This window comes from Somniosus microcephalus, unplaced genomic scaffold (assembly GCF_052327205.1).
Source record: "Somniosus microcephalus isolate GS21.2 unplaced genomic scaffold, FLI_Smic_1.0 unresolved_chr3, whole genome shotgun sequence".
In the NCBI taxonomy this organism is placed as follows: Eukaryota; Metazoa; Chordata; class Chondrichthyes; order Squaliformes; family Somniosidae; genus Somniosus; species Somniosus microcephalus.
Window position 1 is genome coordinate 14,141,392 of NW_028225181.1, and position 23,164 is coordinate 14,164,555.

The 23,164-nt window shown below is 42.8% G+C and overlaps 1 protein-coding gene across 1 annotated transcript in view; it reads left to right on the plus strand.

The window, feature by feature from the left end:
* LOC147091212 (rap guanine nucleotide exchange factor 2-like) overlaps positions 1-23,164 on the plus strand; it is an 80,812-nt gene that overhangs the window by 23,981 nt on the left and 33,667 nt on the right. The window contains exons 6-8 of the mRNA XM_085976482.1: positions 3,659-3,767; positions 5,918-6,152; positions 16,586-16,743. Coding sequence (XP_085832608.1) covers positions 3,659-3,767; positions 5,918-6,152; positions 16,586-16,743 — 502 coding nt within the window. The remainder of the gene's footprint in view (positions 1-3,658; positions 3,768-5,917; positions 6,153-16,585; positions 16,744-23,164) is intronic.

Genomic DNA, 23,164 nt, shown 5'->3' on the forward strand with positions numbered 1-23,164 from the left:
CATTAGAGGACCCTGCTAATATATCATCCCTCCTTAGTGCAGTAATTGACTCCTTAATTAATATTGCGACACCCCCTCCTCTTATACCTCCCCCTCTGTCTCGCCTGAAGATTCTGTACCCCGGAATATTGAGCTGCCAGTCTTGCCCCTCCCTCAACCATGTCTCCGTGATAGCAACAATATCATACTCCCATGTGTTTATCAACACCTTCAGTTCATCCACCTTATTTGCAAGACTCCTTGCATTAAAATAGATGCCATCCAGCCTTGCCCTTATATATTTGCCCTGTCTACCAAGCTGACTTGTTTTTTCCTCCATAATTGGCAGCACATCCCCCCCTATTTCAGCTCCCCTCTGTATCCCATCCCCCTGCCAAGTTAGTTTAAACCTCCCCCGACAGTGCTAGCAAACCTCCCCGCAAGGATATTTGTCCCGCTCTGGTTCAGGTGCAACCCGTCCGACTTGTACAAGTCCCACCTTTCCCAGAAGCAGGCCCAGTGATCCAGGAAAGTAAAACCCTCCCCCCTACACCAACTCTTTAGCCACGCATTCATCTGCTCTATCCTCCCATTCCTATACTTACTAGCACGTGGCACTGGGAGTAATCCAGAGATTACACCCTTTGAGGTCCTGCCCTTTAATCTGTTACCTAGCTCCCTAAATTCTTGATGCAGGACCTCATCCCTCTTTTTACCTATGTCGTTGGTACCAATGTGGACCACGACCACTGGCTGTTCACCCTCCCCCTCCAGAATGCCCTGCAGCCGCTCAGTGACATCCTTGACCCTGGCACCAGGGAGGCAACAAACCATCCTGGAGTCACGTTTGCGGCCACAGAAACGCCTATCTGTTCCCCTTACTATAGAATCCCCTACCACTATTGCTCTCCCACTCTTTTTCCCCCCCTCCTGGGCAGCAGGAGCACCCCCAGTGCCAGGAAGTTGGCTGCTGCTGCCTTCCCCTGGTGAGTCATCCCCCTCAACAGTATCCAAAGCGGTATACCTGTTTGAAAGGGGGATGTCCGCAGGGGTTCCCTGCACTACCTGCCTGCCTTTGTTGCTCCGCCTGATGGTCACTCCCTGTGCTGCCCTACCCTGAGGCGTGCACAACTCGCTAAACGTGGTATCCACGAGCCTCTCAGCATCGCGCATGCTCCACAACCCATCCACCCGCAGCTCGAGCGCCGCAATGCGGTCTACAAGTAGCTGCAGCTGGATGCATTTCCCGCACACATGGTCGTCAGGGACACTGGCAGCGTCCCTGATTTCCCACATGGAGCAAGAGGAGCAGAACACGGGTCTGAGCTCTCCTGCCATGACTTACTCCTTTAATTAATTTAAAAATTAATTCAATACCCCAGTTACAGGTATACTCTAGGGCGCTTTATTTACCAACTGTCCCCACTACACCTTAATCCCGAGAAATTTAACACCACAGAATTCAAGCTTGTACTGAAAAGAGAGAAATACTCACCAACCAATCACTTACGTGCTCCCTGGTGACGTCACACTCTGATTATTTTTTACCTTTCTCCTCTGATGTTGATTTGGTACGCTTCTGCTTTGGCGCTCTTTCACTTGCCTGCAGATTCCTGCCTGTGTATGGGGTTTCTTTTCCTTTCAATTTTCCCTGTCATTTCTTAATCTTCTGTTGGTTAAGTCTTGGCAAAAGTCTCTTAATGGGTTGAAATCATTTCAAGATCGGATGGTCTCGATTTTACAATTCTCCTCCTTGTTTCCAAATCCCTCCATGGCCTTGCCACTCCCTATCTCTGTAATCTCTTTCAGCCCTACAACCCTCCGAGAGATCTGTGTTCCTCTAATTCTGGCCTCTTGAGCATCCCCGATTTTAACCACTCAACTATTGGTAGCTGTGCCTTCAGCTGCCTAGGCCCTAAACTCTGGAATTCCCTCCCTAAATCTCTCTGGCTCTCTACCACTCTTTCCTCCTTTAAGATGCTCCTTAAAACCTACTTTTTTGACCAAGCTTTTGGTCATCTGCCCTAATATGCTCTTATATGGCTCGGTGTCCAATTTTGTTTTATAACGCTCCTGTGACGTGCCTTGGGACGTTTTATTATGTGAAAGGCACTATATAAATACAAGTTGGTATTGAGATATTTTTGAGCCTTTCTAAAGCCTTTCAGAATTTTGTCTCCTTATTGTGACATTTACCTTGAATTGTCCTGTTCCTTTAAAATTCATTTGCATGCAGTTTTCTGCTTCCTAGAATGCTCCATGCACCTGCCCAAAATCTGCATTGGAATCTGTGAATAATTATGCAAATGTGGATCTATGAAACTTGAGTGCTATTAGCACAATCCCAGTCTGGCACCATTAGTACCAATTCCTAACCATTTAAAACTGATTTAGATCAGTCGGCCCTATGTCCCTGCACTCATGAAATGAAAGCTGGAAATTCATTGTTGATTTTATCTTCTGTTTCCAGCAGTAGTGGTGTTTAGAATGATATTTTTGTAAGTACAACCATCACAATCACAAAGTGACATCATAAATCAGACTTTCTTGGGTGACAAAATTGAAAAAGCACTAATTGAAGCACGTTGTGTTTGGAAACTTACAAGAAGTATTATGAAGAGAATATATCACGTAGCCGACCATTTGATGTAATTCTGTCACCACCTTCATACTGACTTTTTCACTAATCAACTAGAAGAATGTTGTTGCCATAAAGTAACAGCTACAATAAGCTTCACTTGTGAAGTTATTCATTGTATTGCATGGTGAGCTATGACTTGTCCTCTCTTTATGATACATTTTAAGTTAGGGTCAGTCTTTATTACCTTCTTGAGGAGCCAATGGGCCCTATTTTCCGTGCGGAAGCCTCCGATCTGGAAAAAATCTATGCACTTACCTGAGGGCTCCCGAGGTTTGTATCGTCCCGATGCTGGGCCTCCCGAACTCCAAGTGTGCAGGGCCTACATATCCCAGGGGTGCATGTGGTTCGCAAGTGTCCCTGGGATCACGTGGGCCATGGGGAGACAATCAAAGAAGGGAATCTCCCTTCATACACTTGACAGATAGACCTGTCAAATATATCAATGGAGATCACCCCAAAAACACTTCAAAACATTAAATACATTTTTTTTAAAGCACATTTTTAAAATTAATTGAAATTACAATAAATTAAATATTTTTAACAAATAATTAAAGTTTTTTACAGGGCTAAAAATAAATTTAACTTTTTTAAAAGTATTTTTAAATGATAAATCACTGAAATTATAAAAAATATATATTTTCATCTCTTATCCTGGTAAAATGAGGCCTTATGCCTGCTTTTACCAGGCGTAAGAATTCTAAAGGTTATCTGCGGGCAGAGGGGCTCCAGAAAACGATTTGCCCGCAGAGGCCCTTCTCCAGGGCAGGCGTCCGATCTGTCGAGAGCAGTCTGCATGCCTGAAACAGGCATTTCCGATGTCCCTACGGGTGGGTATACAGCGTGTACCCACCTGTAGGGATCGGAATGTCTGGGCCAATGTTTTTAGAATTATGCTTTTGGGATTTTCTCGCTGACCTATAACAGTTCTGAAGGAGAAAATGGAACGCAGGAATGGCAATGTTAGCTTGTATGACAGTCTTTTGAAATTTAATTACACATTTGACGCCAATCAAGAGTAAAGGCTATCTTGTTTTTCAGATACTGGAAGTCAATGGACAAAACTTTAAGAATATTCAGCTACCTAAAGCCTTGGAAATTCTTAGGAACAACACTCATTTGTCTATCACTGTGAAAACAAACTTGTTTGGTGGGTTTTTATAAACAGCTATAATTTCATAGATGCAATTTACATGAACAGTTTTTTTTAATATACATTATTTTCACAGTAGCTGCATTTCTTAAGACCAGCAAAGATATATGGTTGACTGAAATAATGATGCAGTGGTGTGAAGTGATATTCTGGGCTATTGCAGATATTGTAAATTAAAGAAGTATTTATTTCCTGCCTCGTTTCCTGGTCTCTCTGAGGCTCAGTGGATAACCAGTCCCCTTCAGTTGTTGCTCTAGAAGACCCAGTTAAGATTTTTTTGTCCAATCTTCCTTCCCTGTGGTTTAGCCTGTGTTTGGCTGTTGAATAATTTTAATATTTAGCAACTGTTTATAAATCAGTTGTACCCTGATACCAAAGCTTTGTTTAGTAGTGATTGTAGTGCATCCAAAAAGCCTCCGCACAGCCGCACTTCGGTTGCTGTGTTTGCAGTGCATTGATAAGGAACGGCCTCAGGGATTGTTCAGCAATGTCTGGACTGGATGCTGCATTAATGTAGCACATAATCATTCCACTTCTAGGACCAGGATTAAAATCCACGCTGGACTGACGGACTGAGTCGTTACTGCTGAATGTAAGGGGCCTACACAAAATGAATTTAGGCCATCTTGATCCAGTTCCAAGAAGTCTATACCACAGAAAAACCCATCATTCACACCCTGTTGGTTCATCTTTTTGTATTCATTCTCAGGATGTGGGCGTCGCTGGAAAGGCCAGCATTTATTGCCCATCTAATTGTCCTTGAGCCACCTTGAACCGCTGCAGTCCATGTGGTGAAGGTGTTCCCACAGGGCTGTTGAGGAGGGAGTTCCAGGATTTTGATCCAGCGACGATGAAGGAACGATGATATATTTCCAAGTCAGGATGTGACTTGGAAGGGGTGGTGTTCCCATGCGTCTGCTGCCCTTGTCCTTCTAGATGCGAGATGGCACGGGTTTGGGAGCTGCTGTCGAAGAAGCCTTGGCGAGTTGCTGCTGTGCATCTTGTAGATGGTCCACACTGTAGCCTGGTAGTGCTGGTGGTGGGGGGAGTGAATGTTTAACGTGGTGGATGGGGTGCCAATCAAGCAGGCTGCTTTGTCCTGGATGGTGTCGAGCTTCTTGAGTGTTGTTGCCGCTGCACTCACCCAGGCAAGTGGAGAGTATTCCATCAGATTCCTGACTTATGCCTTGTAGGTGGTGGAAAGGCTTTGGGTCGTCACGGGGTGAGTCACTTGCTGCAGAATACCCAGCCTCTGACTCTTATGTTCATTAATAAATAGACATTCTTATTATGAACACAGCGAGCTTTTGCTAGACACTTTTATTGAGCCCATGTGGACTAGGTACAGTATCTGTAGAGGCTTCCATCTTGACTGTTGCCTTGTGGGTAGCCTAGTGCCTCATGGGTAATGTAGTCTTAATATATATACAGCTGGGTAGTGTAGTCTTATACATACAGCTATATACAGCTCTACACAGCTCTACGGCTCCACCTAGTGTCCACTATAGAATGACATGTTATTGATCATTACACTGACCTGCTCCTGTAGCCTCAGTATGTGGATGGTCCAGTTAAGTTTCTTTTCAAGGGGGATCCCCAAGTTGTTGATGGTGGGGGTAATGCCATTGAATGTCACAGGGTAGTGGTTAGACCATCTCTTATTGAAGATGGTCATTGCCTGGCACTTGTGTGGCATGAATGTTACTTGCCACTTATCAGCCCAAGCCTGGATATTGTCCAGGTATTGCTGGATGTGGCCACGGATTGCTTCATTATCTGAGGAATTTCACTCATTATAGAAGGATAATGCATAAGAAGTTGTTGAATGCAGTGAGTGAGACCACCTAACTCATACTCCGTTTTCCATTCAATTATTATATTGTGCTTTGCACCAGAGCACGTGTAATAAATTGAGCTTCAAGTCTTTTCAGCTTCAATGTCAATGATGTGCATTGCACCTGTCAGCTATTGATTGTACTGGCCATATAAATTCTATGGTTCTTGTATGAGTTCTGAATATAGCATTGTACAGATTTCCCCCCCTGAAATCTGTGTTGTAGCAGAAACCTCTTTGGTTATAAAATCAAAAAAATCATCAGTGATCAGAAAACTTCTTTGGTTAATTCAATGTTATGCCTTTTACACAGTATTTAAAGAACTTCTGTCCAGACTTGCAGAAGAGAAGAGAAATGGTTCTCCACACTTCCCTAAAATTGGTGACAAGAAAGGCAGCCGTTATTCCATTCCACATCTTGCTGAACAGGTGATTGGGTTCGATAAAACAAATAAGAAGGCAAAGGCAAACACAGTGGCAGGACGGAACAAATTGAAGAAAAAACTGGACAAGACTCAAATCCGCATTCTTCCGCAAAAACCTTACAAGTAAGTGGATGCTTTTTGCTGTGAATTTCAGTGAAAATGACTGATTCATAAATGTTTTCATAAGCACTGTGTAATTTTCAATAAGTTGAGGCTACATAATGGCAACCGTAAAATACTCTGACTGTTCCACAAGTTAGCAAGACCTGATAATTGATAATTCATGAATGACTAAGGTCTTTCTCTGGTGAAATAAATAGGTTATTAGTAAGGTTGAGATGGTCCAGTGGAATTATTTCCAAATATTGATCTTTCAGCAATATATCAAGGAGTTAATAGAATCATGGAATTTGCAGCACAGAAAGTGACAATTAGACCAATCATGCTAGCTTTTCACTGCAGCTGTCTGTCGATTTCACTGCCCTTTCCCCATATTCTTTTATATTTTCAAAACTTATTCAATTTGCTTTTAAATGACCTTATTGACTCTGCCATAATAGTCACTTGGGGTAAATTATTCCACGTTGTAATAACCCGCTATGTGGCAAAAATGTCTTCTAACTTCCTCCTCTATTGAAATAATCCTATCCTTTCCTTGGCTCTAATATACTTCCTGTAGTGGGGTGTCCAAAACTGCACGCAATGTTCCAACTGTGGGCCTAACCAATCTCTTGTACAAATTTTACATTAGATAATCAGCAAATTCTGTATAAAGCTCAATATCCCTTTTGTCTTTTTATCGCCATTTTTCCCCATCGTTGGAGCTCTGTATATCTGCACTCCTCGATCTCTCTGTTCCTTCACTCTGTAAGAGGCTCACTGTTGGGGTATACTTGCTTTCACTTTTATTTCATAGAAATCATAGAAAGTTGCAGCATGGAAGGAGGCCATTTCGGCCCATCGTGTCCGTACTGGCCAACAAAGAGCTATCTAGCCTAACCACACTTCCCAGCTCTTGGTCCATAGCCCTGCAGGTTACAGCATCCCAAGTGCACATCCAAGTATTTTTAAATGTGGTTAGGGTTTCTGCCTCTACCAACCTTTCAGGCAGTGAGTTCCAGACCCCCAAAGCCCTCTGGGTGAAGAAATTTCCCCTTCACCCCCCTCTAAACTTTCCACCAATTACTTTAAATCTGTGCCCCCTGGTTTTTGACCCCTCTGTTAAGGGAAATAGGTCCTTTCTATCCACTTTATCTAGGCCCCTCATAATTTTATACACCTCAATAAGGTCTCCCCTCAGCCTCCTCTGTTCCAAGGGAAACAAACCCAGCCTATCCAGTCTTTCCTCATAGCTAGATTCTCTACTCCCGGCAACATCCTTGTAAATCTCCTTTGTACCTTCTCTAGTGCAATCACATCTTTCCTGTAATGTGGTGACCAGAACTGCACGCCGTACTCTAGCTGAGGCCTAACTAGTGTTTTATACAGTTGAAGCATATCCCCCCTGCTCTTGTATTCTATGTCACAGCTAATAAAGGCAAGCATTCCGTATGCCTTCTTAACCACCTTATCTACCTGGTCTGCTACCTTCAGCGATCTGTGGACATGCACTCCAAGGTCCCTTTGTTCCTCGACACTACTCAGTGTCCTACCATTTAAATGTGTATTCCCTTTCCTTGTTAGCCCTCCCCAAATGCATTACCTCACACTTCTCCGGATTGAATTCCATTTGCCACTGTTCTGCCCACCTGACCAATTTATTGATATCTTCCTGCAGTCTACAGCTTCCTTCTTCAGTATCAACCACACAGCCGATTTTAGTATCATCTGCAAACTTATTAATCATACCCCCTATATTCAAGTCTAGATCATTGACATATACCACAAAAAGCAAGGGATCTAGTACTGAGCCCTGTGGAACCCCACTGGAAACAGCCTTATAGTCACTAAAACACCCATCAGCCATTACCCTCTGCTTCCTGACTCTGAGCCAGTTTTGAATCCAACTTGACACTTTGCCCTGGATCCCATGGGCTTTTAACTTCGTGACCAGTCTGCCATGTGGAACCTTCTCAAAAGCCTTGCTAAAGTCCATATACACTACATCAAATGCACTACCCTCATCTACCCTCCTTGTTACCGCCTCAAAAAATTCAATCAAATTTGTCAGACACGACCTTCCCTTAACAAATCCGTGCTGACTATCCTTGATTAATCTGTGTCTTTCTAAATGAAGATTTATCCTTTTAGCAACCTTTTATGTGGCACCTTATCAAGTGCCTTTTGGAAATCCAAATGTACTACAACCACTGATTCCCCTTTATCTACCTTGTTAGTTACATTCTCAAAAAAATTTGTTAAACACAATTTCCCTTTCATAAATCCGTGTTGACTCTGCCTAATCATATTATGATTTTCTAAATGCCTTGTTACTACTTCCTTAATAACGGATTCCAGCATTTTCCTGACGACTGATGTCAGGCTAACTGGCCTGTAGTTCCCTGTTTTCTCTCTTCCTCCTTTCTTGAATAGCAGGGTTATATTTGCTACCTTCCAATCTGCTGGGACTGTTCTAGAATCAAGGGAATTTTGGAAGATCACAACCAATGCATCCACTATTTCTGCAGCTACCTCTTTAGAACCCTAGGATGTAGGCCATCTGGTCCAGGGGATTTGTCGGCTTTTAGTCCCATTAGTTTCTCAAGTACTTTTCCCCAACAGATATTAGTTTAAGTTCCTCATTCCCATTAGCCCCTTGGTTCCCCACTATTTTTGGTATGCTTTTTGTGTCTTCTACTCTGAAGACAGATACAAAATATTTGTTTAAATTCTCTGCCATTTCTTTATTCTCCATTATAATTTCATCGGTCTCAGTGTCTGAGGGACTAACATTTACTTTTGATACTCTCTTCCTTTTTACATACTTGTAGAAGCTGTTACAATCTGCTTTTATATTTCTTGCTAGTTTACTCTCATAATCTATTTTCTCCCTTTTTATCAATTTTTTGGTCATCCTTTGTTGGTTTCTAAAGCTCTCCCAATCCTCAGGCTTACTACTATTCTTCGCAATATTATAAGCCTCTTCTTATAATCTAATACTATCCTTAACTTCTTCAGTTAGCCACGGATGAAGTACTTTTCCCGTGGAGTTTTTACTTCTCAATGGAATGTATGGAATGAATGATGTTTAAATGTTTTCCACTGCTTATCTACCTTCATACCTTTTGATCTAATTTTCCAATCTATCTTAGCCAACTCGCCCCTCATACCTATGTAATTGGCTTTATTTAAGTTTAAGACTCTCGTTTCGGACTGAAGTATTTCACTCTCAAACTCAATGTGAAATTCTATGATATTATGATTACTCTTCCCCAGAGGATCCTTTACTTTGAGATTACCAAATAACCCTGTCTCATATGTAGTGTTTCTGTCAGCCAGCTTTTAAGTCCTCCACTCAATGCATAATTTTTGATGGTTATACATCACTTGTAACTGCTGTTTTAATTTCATATTTAAAATATCCTTAACCCTTACAGGATAAGTTATTTTTAGTGCAAAGTGTACTCCAAAATTTTTGATAGTGCATCAAAAAAAGTGTGAAAAATCAAATTTTTCCAGAGGTGGCACGCCCCCAGATTCCCTGCAGAAAATAAATCTTACACCTTCAGCACTTGCAAATGCTTTCCGCAATGTCCAATTTCACCACTGTTGCAAAATACATTTCCATGGAATTATATTTTTTCTGTGCACTAGAAGTGATGAAACTTTTCATCTGCAGCTTAAGTTACAAAAAGCAAGTGTCCCATTGCAATTTCAGTACAATTACTTGTTTTCAGACTTGATTCCCTATAATCAGGGGCTGTTCTTGAATTGTCAGCTTTTCTGAGACAACATCATTTTTTTTGAAACTGATGGCCAGCTTTTGCTGGTTTTCTAGGTTGGCAGAAGTGCAAAGATATCTAATGAGAGGAAAGAAAAATAAATTAAGTTGTATGATTCACAACCTCATCACCCATTCCCAGCTAGACTCATACAGCAATTGGTAGGGCCCATGAAGATGAATTTGGTGATTGTTAGAATATCTTAAAATAGTCAAAGTATCCCAGCAAGCTTTGGTTAGCATTTTTAGCTCTCTAGCTAATGTATGACCAAAGACCGTTTGGAAAGTAGACAGAATAATAAACACCCAGGTCAAGAAATGGCCAAGACACCATATACCACAGTAAAGGATAAAGATTGGCCTACATACTTAAAAGTACAATAAACAAAACTTGTGGAACAGAATTGGAGGCCGAAAAGATTAGAAGTGGGGTAAACACCTAAATATGCGGCCTCTGCAAACGTGCACCTACATATTATGTTGTACGTAGGCACAGCCCAAGGTATCCGATAGTATAAGAATAGAACCTTTCTCCCTCCGACCTGCTCCTCCCACCCTCCACGAGCAGAGCATTATCGGGGTGGTCAGGAGCCTGGAGGGCTGGAGCTGGTCGCTTGAGGCCTTAGGAACCGAAATCTGTTGTTCTCTTGGGGTTTGGAGCACTCTCAGGGTCAGTCAGAAGCCACAGCAATGCAGGCAGCCTAGAGAGCCAAACGTGATTACTCCAGGCCTGGGAACCAGTTTATATTATTTGCATGTCACCTTGTCCATTTAATATAATATTGTAGAACAGTTATATAAAACCTAATACTCTTATTAGTCAATGCAAATAAAGCTTGTTGATTATAAAACTACTCGGGCTAAAAGCTGAGCAGAGTTATTGTCGCTGGACTAACAACCCTTTATTACGACAGTTACTACGGGAAAATCCGCTAACAGTGATCCATTTATATTTTCATGGTGGGTGGCACAATATACCATGAAGGAGAGAAAATGAACATTTTCAAATGGGTAAGGCTGCAGCATTTGGTACCATACTAAAGTACTTTGGTGCCATGCTAATACAAAACAAAACTAAGATATATACAAATAATGATGCAGTTTAAAATTTCATAATAGAAATAATTAAATTGCATTTCCTACACCTATAAGCAGAGGTGTTAAATATAACAAATGTTCATAGTATCATCACTAAACTGCTCACAAATTTTCATATAATTCACACTTAAAATGTAACATTTACACTCAACATATTAATTTAATCAGGTGTCATTATTTTGTGAAGGTGACACCCTTGTAAAACTGTATTGGCCTCTGTGTCATTTGAGAACAGTGAGATCACTACTAGAATAGTCCAAGCATTTTCAATGGGAATTTTTGAAAATTTATGCTAACAGGTTGAAAGCAAAGGCAAGTCCCTACATACAGAGACAAGAGGACAAAACATTGTCCTTTAAGCTTATGAAGCTAATCTTGTGAATAATTTGGCTGCTTATATAATAATCACACTAATTAAGAGATTTCAGCACTGAGAAAAGCTGAGCTCACCTAGCAATTATTAGGTTATTATGCTATGGAGATGTTCACATAAAATTCCCTCAAAATACAATCGATCATAGATCCTTTTTCTTAAGTACCATTTACTCATCCTTAATTCCAGGGTGAACAAAAAGCAGATTATTTATGGAAGCACTATGCACAAGTTGCTACTGAACACAATTCTTTATGAATGAAGGAGAACACAACTCATAATGAATTGTACAGGTCTTTGTCACAAGAACAAATATGCAGTATTACATTTATACAATGTGTATGTGACCTTCATTTCAATTTTAAATTTATCTTTTAAAGTCTTGGTCCAGTATTTATTTATTTTTTCTCTTGCATAGTACACATCACCACAAAGCAGTGTTCTCAGATACACTATATAAGCATATGATGGTCACTATATGGCGAGGGTGCTTTGCTTCTGAAAGCGACACCACAAAAAAGCTTATTAGATTGGCACAGCTGCGCTTACAGCTAATGTTAGTTGCCATTGAGCTTTAACATTGAGCTTCACTCCTTTCTTAAATATATGGTGGCCTGAGGTGAAGTAGCTCCATGTGAGGTTGTTATCTCATGTCACAGAGTCATAATGGCACATCGAGTCCGTGCCGGCTCTCTGTAGAGCAATCCAGTCAGTCCCATTCCCCCGCTCTATCCCCATAGCCCTGCAAGTTTATTTCCCTCAAGTGCCTATCCAGTCTCCCCTTGAAAACATTGAGGGCTAAAAATTCAGTTGGGCGCCGTTTGGGGCGCCAAGCTCGCCTGGGCGCCGGAATTACCGCTGCGAGCGGAGCCACTTGCGCCATCCCGATATTCAGTTTCTGCGCCCCAAACGGAAGCGGGCCGCTACTTGAGGCTCCCCGCGCCCCGCTTGGGGCGCTCACCCTGAATATCGGCGCGCTAAGGGCCGCAGCGCCACACGCTGCGGCACGGCACGCTGCGGTACTGCAGGCCTTCCTCCCACTGTTAAGGGGGAGGTGCCTGCAACAGCGCGATCCCCGATCGCGAGTGCCGGCAAATGAGCCTGGCACCAAGGAGAAGTGCCGGGCTCTCGGGAAACAGCCGGCAATGCCGCGGGGGGGGGGGGGAGGTTTAGGAGGCCGGGGACGGAGGTGCTGGCAGGCGGCCGCCGAAAAAGCGGCCGCCCCGCACCTCCACCTTAACTAGCGCCACTACCGCCACAGGTAGGCCCTGTGAACCGGTCGCCATTTGCGACCGGCGTTAAAGAGGCGGGCGCGACCAAATATGGTCATCGGGGCGGGAGCGGGGTGCTGTGCACACCGATGATGTCATCGGTGGCGGCGCAGCGCTACAGGCTAACGCCGCCATTAGCGCCCCGCTAAATATCGCCGGAGGTGTGGCCAGTGGCGCTAAAGCCACTGAGTGCCCTCTTTGGGCGCAAACTGGTGGCACAGCCCACTGAATTTCTAGGCCTGAGTGTCTCCGCTTCCACTACTTCCGTCGGCAGTGAGTTCCAGATCCTCACCACTCGCTACGTAAAAAAGTTTTCCCTCACGTCCCTCCTGTATCTCTTGCCCAAAACCTTAAATCTGTGTCCCCTAGTCCTTGTAACATCAACTAGTGGGAACAGCCTTTCCCCGTCTAGCCTATCCAAACCCATCATAATCTTGTACACCTCTATCAAATCATCCCTCAATCTCTAATGAAAACAAATCCAGCTTCTCCAACCTGTCCTTGTAGCTAAGATCCCCCATGCCCGGAACCATTCTGGTAAATCTCCTCTTCACCCTCTCAAGGGCCTTCACATCCTTCCTAAAGGGTGATGACCAGAACTGGATGCAACACTCCAGTTGTGGCCTAACCAGCGCTTTATAAAGGTTCCGCATAACTTCTCTACTTTTGTACTCATTACCTCAATTTATGAAGCCCATATGCTTTGCTAACCACTCTCTCAATATGTCCTGCCACCTTCAGGGACCTATGCACATTAACTCGCAGGTCCCTCTGTCCCTGCACACTCTTTAAAACTGTGCCATTAAGTGTATATAGCCTCTCCCTGTTCCTTCTGCCAAAATGCATCACCTCACACTTCTCTGTATTAAATTCCATCTGCCACTTGTCTGCCCATTCTGCTAGCCTTTCTATGTCCTGTTGCAGTCGATTGGTATCATCCTCACTGTTTGCCACACCCCCAAGTTTGGTGTCATCGGCAAATTTAGAAATTCTACTCTGTATTCCAATATCCATGTCATTTATATATATCAAAAAAAGCAGTGGCCGCAGCACTGACCCTTTGGGAACACCACTGTCTACCATCCTCCTGTCTGGAAAACAAACATTTACCACAACTTGCTGTTTTCTGTCCTTAAGCCAATTCCTTATTCAAGCTGCCACTGACCCACCTATTCAATGAGCCTCAATTTTGTTAACCAGCCTTCTATGTGATACCTTGTCAAATGCCTTCCTAAAATCCATGTGGACAACATCCATTGCATTCCCTTCATCAATCCTACCTGTTACTTCATCAAAAAATTTAATTTGATTCGTCAAACATGATCTGCCTTTTACATATCCATGTTGGCTCTCCTTAATTAGCTGAAACCTATCCAAGTGCCCATTATCTTTTCCTTGATTATTGTTTCTAAAACTTTACTCACCACTGATATTAAACTGACTGGCCTGTAGTTACTAGGATTGTCCTTACACCCTTTCTTGAACAATGGTGTCACATTTGCCACTTTCCAATCCTCAGCAACTTCACCCGCATCTAGGGAAGATTTTAACAGGGCTAAAAATAAACTTACCTTTCTTTAAAGTATTTTAAAATGATAAATCTCTGGAAACATTTTTTTACTTTTACTTTCTTCACCTCTTACCTTGTTAAAAGCAGGCCTTGCGCCTGCTTTTCCAGGCGCAGCTGTTTCAGACTTACCTGGACTGAAGCACTGCTGAAAAAAACGGAAGTTGCAGCCGTACGCGCTGCCTATCCGGTGCAGGCGTTTGACCTGTGAAGACCTTTCTCCTTTGAACGGAAGTTCCAGTTTCCAGCGCATGAGCAGTGCATGCGTAAAACTGGCACTTCCGTTGGCCCTACGGGTGAGTACACATTGCGTACACACCCGTAGGGAACGGAATTTCAGGACCAATCATTGTGTTTCCTTTGAAGTTCTACATTGATTTGCTTTGGAAAATGTTTCTAACTCTCGTATTTCTTCCAAGTTCAAAATGAATGAAAAATATTTTTAAATGAATGCAGTAGAACTTCAGGGTTTGCCTGTATATTTTGCTTTCTTTATTTTCTCAATTTTCTCCTCCATCTCCCTTCCTTCTTTGAAAGTGTCATCGGTCCTCACATTGGCTATTCTTCTTGTGTCAGCCTAAAGAGTGTGACAGGTGGTTTATTAGCCGGAACATCATTGTTCTTATCCGGTGTCCACACATCTGCCCATTTCAGCAAGGGTCACTGAAGAGGTCTTGACAGTGGAAAGTCTGGCTGATTGTTTTTCATCTTGCTAGTCTAGGAACACAGAAGCCAGTTGTCACATTTTTCTGGGAAAACTGCATAAATCTAGGAATTAAAACAATACAACTTAACTGTAGACACAAAGGGAGAGATAGACACTGGGACTTAAACAAAGTTGCCATATGTGCTTTAGATTAGAGATTGTGGATGTATCAATGCAGGAAAAACGAATTAATGTGCTGCTACTAATGACTTTGCAAGTATGAATTAAAAGTTGCTGACAGTTTAAAAGAAGTAGAATCAGATATACCTGCCATAAAAAATTTAAACAAACCTCTGGTTCATTTCTAGAGGAATAGAATTCAAAAGTAGGAAAGTTATGTTAAACTTATGTAGAACCTTGGTCAGATCACAATTAGAGTACTGTGCTCAGTTCTGGTCTCCATTTACCAAAAGGGTATAGAGGCACTGAGGAAGGTTCAATAATGATTTCCAAGGATGATACAAGAACTGAGAGGTTATAACTATCAGCAAAGACTGAACCGTCTTGGGACTCTTTTCTCTAGAGAAGGCTGAGAGGTGACCTGATGGGTTTGATTGGGTAGATGTAGAGAAGACGTTTCCACTTGTGGGGGAGTCCAAAACTAGGGGCCAGAAATATAAGATACAGGTACAACACCGGTAATCCGGCACCTTCAGTGGTCCGGCACGAGGAAGGTCCTGCTGTCACATTACCTCCCTGGGATGGGTCCGGCTCGGGTCCCGGGACCGCCGCCGGGTCAGGATCAGCGCCTGGACTGCGCAGCATCACCGACGGCTCGGCGGAGCGATGGAGCCCAAGCCCGAGCAGCCCGTGGGCGGCGGGGTCGGCGGCGGCACAGGAAGGGCAGCAGTAGGAAGAGGAGGAGCAGGTGGTGGCGGTGTTTGTGGTGACTTTCGACACCTTCAGTGGTTCGGAATTTTCAGTGGTCCGGCACCGGCCTGGTCCCGAGGGTGCCGGATTACCGGTGTTGTACCTGTAATCATCTAAACTTTTGTAAGAAGTCACACAACACCAGGTTATAGTCCAACAGCTTTATTTGAAATCACAAGCTTTCGGAGCGCTGCTCCTTCGTCAGGTGAAGTGGAGAAATGCATAAAGACACAGCTTATATAGTCAGAGAATCATGTCAGATGTTTACAGGTAATCTTTCTGTAAACATCTGACATTATTCTCTGACTATATAAGCTGTGTCTTTATGCATTTCTCTACTTCACCTGACGAAGGAGCAGCGCTCCGAAAGCTTGTGATTTCAAATAAAGCTGTTGGACGATAACCTGGTGTTGTGTGACTTCTTACATTTGTCCACCCCAGTCCAACACCGGCATCTCCACACCACATCTAAACTTTGTTATTCAGAGGTGATTAGAATGTGGAACTTGCTACCACATGGAGTAGTTGAGCGAATAACATTGATGAATTTAAGGGGAAGCTAGATAAGTACATGAGGAAGAAAGGAATAGAAGGATATGTTGATAGGGTGAGATGAAGTAAGGTGAGAGGAAGCTCGTGTGGAGCATAAACACCGGCTTGGACCTGTTGTGCCAAATGGCCTGTTTCTGTGCTGTAAATACTATGTGATATGTTTTTTTTACATTAGATTTGTGGTTTAAGATTTGCAACATTGATCCATTATTTACTTGTGTTTCTATTGCTTCTTACAGTGATATTGGTATTGGTCAGTCCCAGGATGACCGCATAGTAGGGCTGAAGCAGTCTAGAAATATAGCACCTGCACTGCCTGTAAGCAGCACCTCATCGTCCAGTAATTCTAACCTGCTGCAGTCTCATAATTGCATTCTTGATTTTAACACCACACCAGGTGAGTGTTAGTTTAACTCCAAAATGAGATTACTGCTTGTTGTATCAGTTGGACAGATGTTCCATATGCATTCTCTTATGTTATGAGGGGGAAGAAACCTCGTTCTCACTAAATTTATTCTATGTGGTACATAGAAAGTTATTTCAAATCAATGTTTGTGAATTTGAACATAAGAAGTAGGAGCAGGAGTAGGCCATACGGCCCCTCGGGCCTGCTCCGCCATTCAATAGGATCATGGCTGATCCGAATCTAGACTCACGTCCACTTCCCTGCCCTCTCCCCGTAACCCCTAATTCCCTTATCTGCTAGGAAACTGTCTATCTCCATTTTAAATTTATTTAATGTTGCAGCTTCCGCAGCTCTCTGGGGTAGCAAATTCCATAGATTTACTACCCTCTGAGTGAAGAAGTTTCCCCTCATCTCAGTTTTGAAAGGGCAGCCCCTTATTCTTAGATTATGCCCCCTAGTTCTAGTCTCACCCATCAGTGGAAACATCCTCACCGCATCCACCCGATAACAAGCCCCCTCACAATCTTATATGTTTCGATAAGATCGCCTCTCATTCTTCTGAACTCCAATGAGTAGAGTCCCAACCTACTCAACCTTTCCTCATACGTCAACCCCCTCATCTCCGGAATCAACCGAGTGAACCTTCTCTGAACCGCCTCGAGAGCAAGTATATCTTTTCTTAAATATGGAAACCAAAACTGCACGCAGTATTCCAGGTGTGGCCTCACCAATACCCTGTATAACTGCAGCAAGACTTCCCTGTTTTTATACTCCATCCCCCTCGCAATAAAAGCCAAGATTCCATTGGCCTTCCTGATCACCTGCTGCACCTGCATACTAACTTTTTGTGTTTCATGCACCAGGACCCCCAGATCCCTTTGTACTGTAGCACTTTGCAGTTTCTCTCCATTTAGATAATAACTTGCTCTTTGATTTTTTCTGCCAAAGTGCATAACCTCACACTTTCCAACATTATATTGCATCTGCCAAATCTCTGCCCACTCACTTAGCCTGTCTATGTCCTTTTGCAGGTTTTTTATGTCCTCCTCACTCACTGCTTTCCCTCCCATCTTTGTATCGTCGGCAAACTTGGATATGTTGCACTCGGTCCCTTCCTCCAAATCGTTAATATAGATTGTAAAGAGTTGGGGTCCCAGCACTGACCCCTGCGGAACACCACTAGTTACTGATTGCCAGCCCAAGAATGAACCATTTATCCCAACTCTTTGTTTTCTGTTAGATAGCCAATCTTCCACCCATGCCAGTATATTACCCCCAATCCCGTGATTTCTTATCTTGATCAGTAATCTTTTGTGTGGAACCTTGTCAAATGCCTTTTGGAAGTCCAAATACACTACATCCACTGGTTCCCCTTTATCCACCCTGTATGTTACATCCTCAAAGAATTCGAGCACATTTGTCAAGCATGACTTCCCCTACAGCAAATTCGGCATTGGATTAATATTGCAATTTTTTAATACTCTCTTACAATAAAAAATGGGCTATTATAACTGAATGATAATATGATTAACTCTTATCCGTAGGGGAAAAAAATCCCTGAGAATTGTTAGAATTTAAACACTAATGGTAAAAGTGAGACACCACATGAACCCAAACGGCTACTTGAATTATTAATGTAATTATTCTACTTCTTTTGACCTTGCCGACCAGTAAATTATTATTCAATTGGCAAAAAAAGAGATTAATAGCCTTGAGACAAAAAATGTATAAATATTTACTGGTAAGTACATCAGAGATATAGATTTAGAGTAACATGTAAACTTTGGTTTTACTGAATCGTGATGTTGCTGCAGGTTAGAATGTTGTGTTCTCACTTCATTTTTGAGTCCAGTGTAGACTGATGGGGTTAGAATGATCTCTCTTACCTGTATAGGGTTTAAGTGTTTGAACCTGCGCAGGCTATGCTTAGTGGCTGCAAATCGGCAGCACAAAACATTCAAACTGGGCAAGCTCACTAAAATGGAGAAGTATAAGTAGTATCTGAAATAGAAAAACTCACGCTGGTGCAGTAAAGGGTGTTCTCTTGAATAGGGTTACAACATATTTGGGGCTGATTTCTTTTTTGCTATTTGTTGTAAAATCATAATTGCATTTTTTACACTCTTGTTTACAACTTCACAAATAGTGATGTAAGGGGTGGTGTGTATGGTCAGCTTTGCCTCTGACTCGCTGAGCGGTTTGAATCGCTCCCACTCCCTTGGTTCTAGACTTTGGACTTATTTGGGGGTTGTAATGAAATTGCAACAGACAACTGAGTTGGTGAAAAGAACTTGGATTTTAATTTGAGACAGGAAAATATACAATACAATAATCTTATCACTTTAAAAGGGGGAACACTTCAGAATATACGAGGGAGAATGACAATAGACAAAATACTTCACCCCTCCCAATCCCACTACACTAACTAGGTTGGATTCCAGAGGACCAGGGAAATGCTCACCAAACGACTTTCTTGACAGTTGTAGAGGTTCGCGATTTCGGGGTTCTCTTTAGGTGTGGCGGTTGGGGCCTGCCGTACCCCAGACGTGGTGGAAGACTTCACCTGCATTGGTTTTTCGGTCTTCGCGTGTCCGCTGATGCGGTCGGGTGTGTATTGGATCTATCGGGTAAGTACCCAATTTCCTTTGGTTAGGTATAGGGTTTAGAGTCTTTTTCAACAAATCTTACCCAGGGGTAAGTCAGGATAGCTTGTAGAGTGGAAACAAACTTGCGAATCTTCGGTTTCTTCCAGGTTGGTTTCTTGTTGGTCGCGGTGGCCCAATATTACCTAGTTGTTGGTAATATTGTTAATTGTTGGTTTCTTGGGGCCCTTGGTTGCCGCGATTCCTTTCTCCTTTCCTCAAGCCTCCGATTCTCCGACTGCTGTGATGATGAGGATGAATGTTCGATGATGCTGGATGAACTGTTTTCTGTTTAAAAGCAGGCTTCAATTATACCATTTGAGGCTTTGCTTATCTGCCGCCAAATCTTCTCTGGCCCATTGTTAATTTTGGCGGGCTCATTAACTTTAATAGTTTTAAATTCTTTACTGAGTTTCGACTTGGTCCCATCTACATTTAATTGATTTTACACTAGTTTCGGGATTGCTTCGAAATCGGTTTAAGCGTGTGAAATGGTTTTGGATGTTTCTCTGAGTGGTTTAAACTGTTGTTCGATTGTCTTCTCCTGCTGGGGCCAGGGTCCCCTTTGTTGATTAGTGGCATGAACTGTATTATTCATATTCTTGATGGTTCTGTAATTTTGGCGGGGACTGTCCTTCCGTAGGCCTATTGTCTTTATGTATGAATGACTGAGACGGTCCAGAACATTCCCAGACAATCTGGCCTATGCCAAATACTCAAACTGTTTGTTTTACAGTGCCTCATCCCAACTCCTTTGTCGCAGCCTTCCACAGGCCTGGACATGCCTTTTTAAAATAGCCAAAATCCTGGGGTTTTGACTTTAAGCCCCTTTTGGCCCATTATTCTTTTAAACAGTCCAAAAATCTCTTCTCTTCTTGATTTGGGGGAGTCTGTAGAATTTTGTGAACCTTACAGTGAAGAGAGGAAATCTTCCCCAGTGTTGGAGCAGAACAGAAGAATTTTTACTCTACATCTACCACATGCTATATCTGTAAAGATTGCTGAATGCCTAATTATTTATTCCCTAGTAATCCAATTTCTCACCTTAAGGAGCTTCAAAAATCTGTTTAGCTAGGTTTTGAATAACTCACCATCATTTTATGCTTCTAACCTGTTAAATTGAAGAAGAAATAAATGATTAATTTCACGTACTAACGAACTGAATTGCTTGCAGTCCAGGGTGAGAAGTGTTTGATGTGACCTTAATAAACAGCCTTTTACTGGGTGGGATGTTAGCACACAGACTAGACATTCAAGATCTCCATATACAATATCTGTGCTCTAAATGCACCCGCGTCACAACAAAATATAGTCATGTTCTGGAAAGAACCACTTTTCCGTAAAAGTAGATGCATTTGTTGCTTAATGTGCATTTAGTCCAGGAATCCATTCTACAGGTTATCCTACTAGATAAGAACACTCTGCTTATTACAGAAACACAGTGACATCACCATGTATTTCTTCTACTTTTGTAGTGTAACTAGTGACCTGCTATTTTATAATACAGAAATCCTTCATGGAATTTTTTTGTGGAAACAAAACCCTAATTCTAGAGTTTGATCAAGGATGTTAAAAATAACATAGAGTGGTGTAAGTTAGAAGTAATTGAAAATAAAATCACTGTTGATAATGAATGTTTTTAAATCTTGAAACATAAATATAGTCAAGTGTCGCTTATCTGCATATCGAATTACCATGTGTTGAATTATACGCATAGCATCCCCTCCTGACAATCCCATTCCTTGCCAGACCTGTAAATGTCTCACTCCTGGCAAATATGCCTCGTCCTCTCGACGTGATCAATGTACTGTATAGAAAGCAAATGATTTACACTGTTTTGTGTTTTCACTTTTCCTCAATTGAATTTCATGAACACATGAATAACCCTGATAATCACTATTTCTGCCATGTCAACTACTGCTTCTGCTGTTTTTAATCTACCATTTCTTATGTAGCTAACAAGCCCAAACCTCCAAACTGATCCTGTTGCTGCTCCATCCAGCTGATTACTTTGGCTGCCCTGCTGACTCCATTAGTATGTATGGGGGGAGCAGCAATATGACTGAGCAATATTGACGGAGTATGTTTGGGGAGTTTGTCATATATGAAGTAGTAGGTGCCTGTTCTGTTGAAACTGCTAATGGACTGTCATCCATCTTTTTAAAAAAGTTATTCATGGGATGTGGATGTCGCTGGCAAGGCCAGCATTTATTGCCCATCCCTAATTGCCCTTGAGAAGGTGGTGGTGAGCTGCCTTCTTGAACCGCTGCCGTCCGTGCAGTGAAGGTACTCCCACAGTGTTGTTAGGGAGGGAGTTCCAGCGACGATGAAAGAACAACGATATAATTTTAAGTCAGGATGGTGTGTGACTTGGAGGGGAACTTGCAGGTGTGGTGTTCCCATGCGCCTGCTGCCCTTGTCCTTCTAGGTGGAAGAGGCCGCGGGTTTGGGAAGTGCTGTCGAAGAAGCCTTGGGGCAGTTGCTGCAGCATCTTGTAGATGGTACACACTGCAGCCAAGCCTCTTGAGTGTTGTTGTGCTCATTCAGGCAAGTGGAGAGTATTTTATCACACTACTGACTTGTGCCTTGTAGATGGTGGAAAGGCTTTGGGGAATCAGGAGGTGAGACACTCGCTGCAGAATACCTAGCATCTGACTTGCTCTTGTTGCCATGGTATTTATGTGGCTGGTCCAGTTAAGTTTCTGGTCAATGGTGACCCCCAGGATGTTGATGGTGGGGGATTCGGCGATGATAATCCCGTTGAATGTCATGGGGATGTGGCGAGACTCTCTCTTGTTGAAGATGGTCATTGCCTGGCACTTATGTGGCGCGAATGTTACTTGCCACTTATCAGCCCAAGCCTGAATGTTGTCTTGGTCTTGCTGCATGTGAGCATGGACTGCTTCATTATCTGAGGAGCTGCGAACGAAAACAGTATGCAATCATCAGCGAACAACCCACTTCTGAGCTCATGCTGGAGGGAAGGTCATTGATAAAGCAGCTGAAGATGGTTGGGCCTAGGACAATGCCCTGAGGAACTCCTGCAGCGATGTCCTTGGGCTGAGATGATTGGCCTCCAACAACCACAATCATCTTCCTTTGTGCTAGATATGACTCTAGCCAGCAGAGCGATTACCCCCTTATTCCCATTGCCTTCAATTTTACTAGGGCTCCTTGATGCCACACTCGGTCAAATGCTGCCTTAATGTCAAGGGCAGTCACTCTCACCGCACCTCTAGAATTCAGCTCTTTTGTCCATGTTTAGACCAAGGCTGTAGTGAGGTCTGGAGCCGAGTGGTCCTGGTGGAACTCAAACTGAGCATCGGTGAGTAAGGTCCGCTTGATAGCACTGTTGAAGACACCTTACATCACTTTGCTGATGATTGAGGGTAGACTGATGGGGCGGTAATTGACCGGGATGGAATTGTCATGTTTATTGTGGACAGGACATACTTGGGCAATTTTTCACTTTGTCAGGTAGATGCCAGTGTTGTAGCTGTACAGGAACAGGATGCAAGTCATGACATATCTGCACATTTACTGTGAGTTGCTGCGCAGTTCTTTTTACCCATCCTAGCCAAAGACAACTGCTACTGGGAAGCATAATACGACTTCTTTAGTAACTCAGGTACTCATGGCTATCTTCCTCTTACTTATTTTCTAATAACCTTTGATTAATATCTATTAAATTCACCTTATTGATATGTCCATAGCTTACAGAGATGAACAATTTTGGGAGATTACCTGATAACCACATTATTCTCACGTCA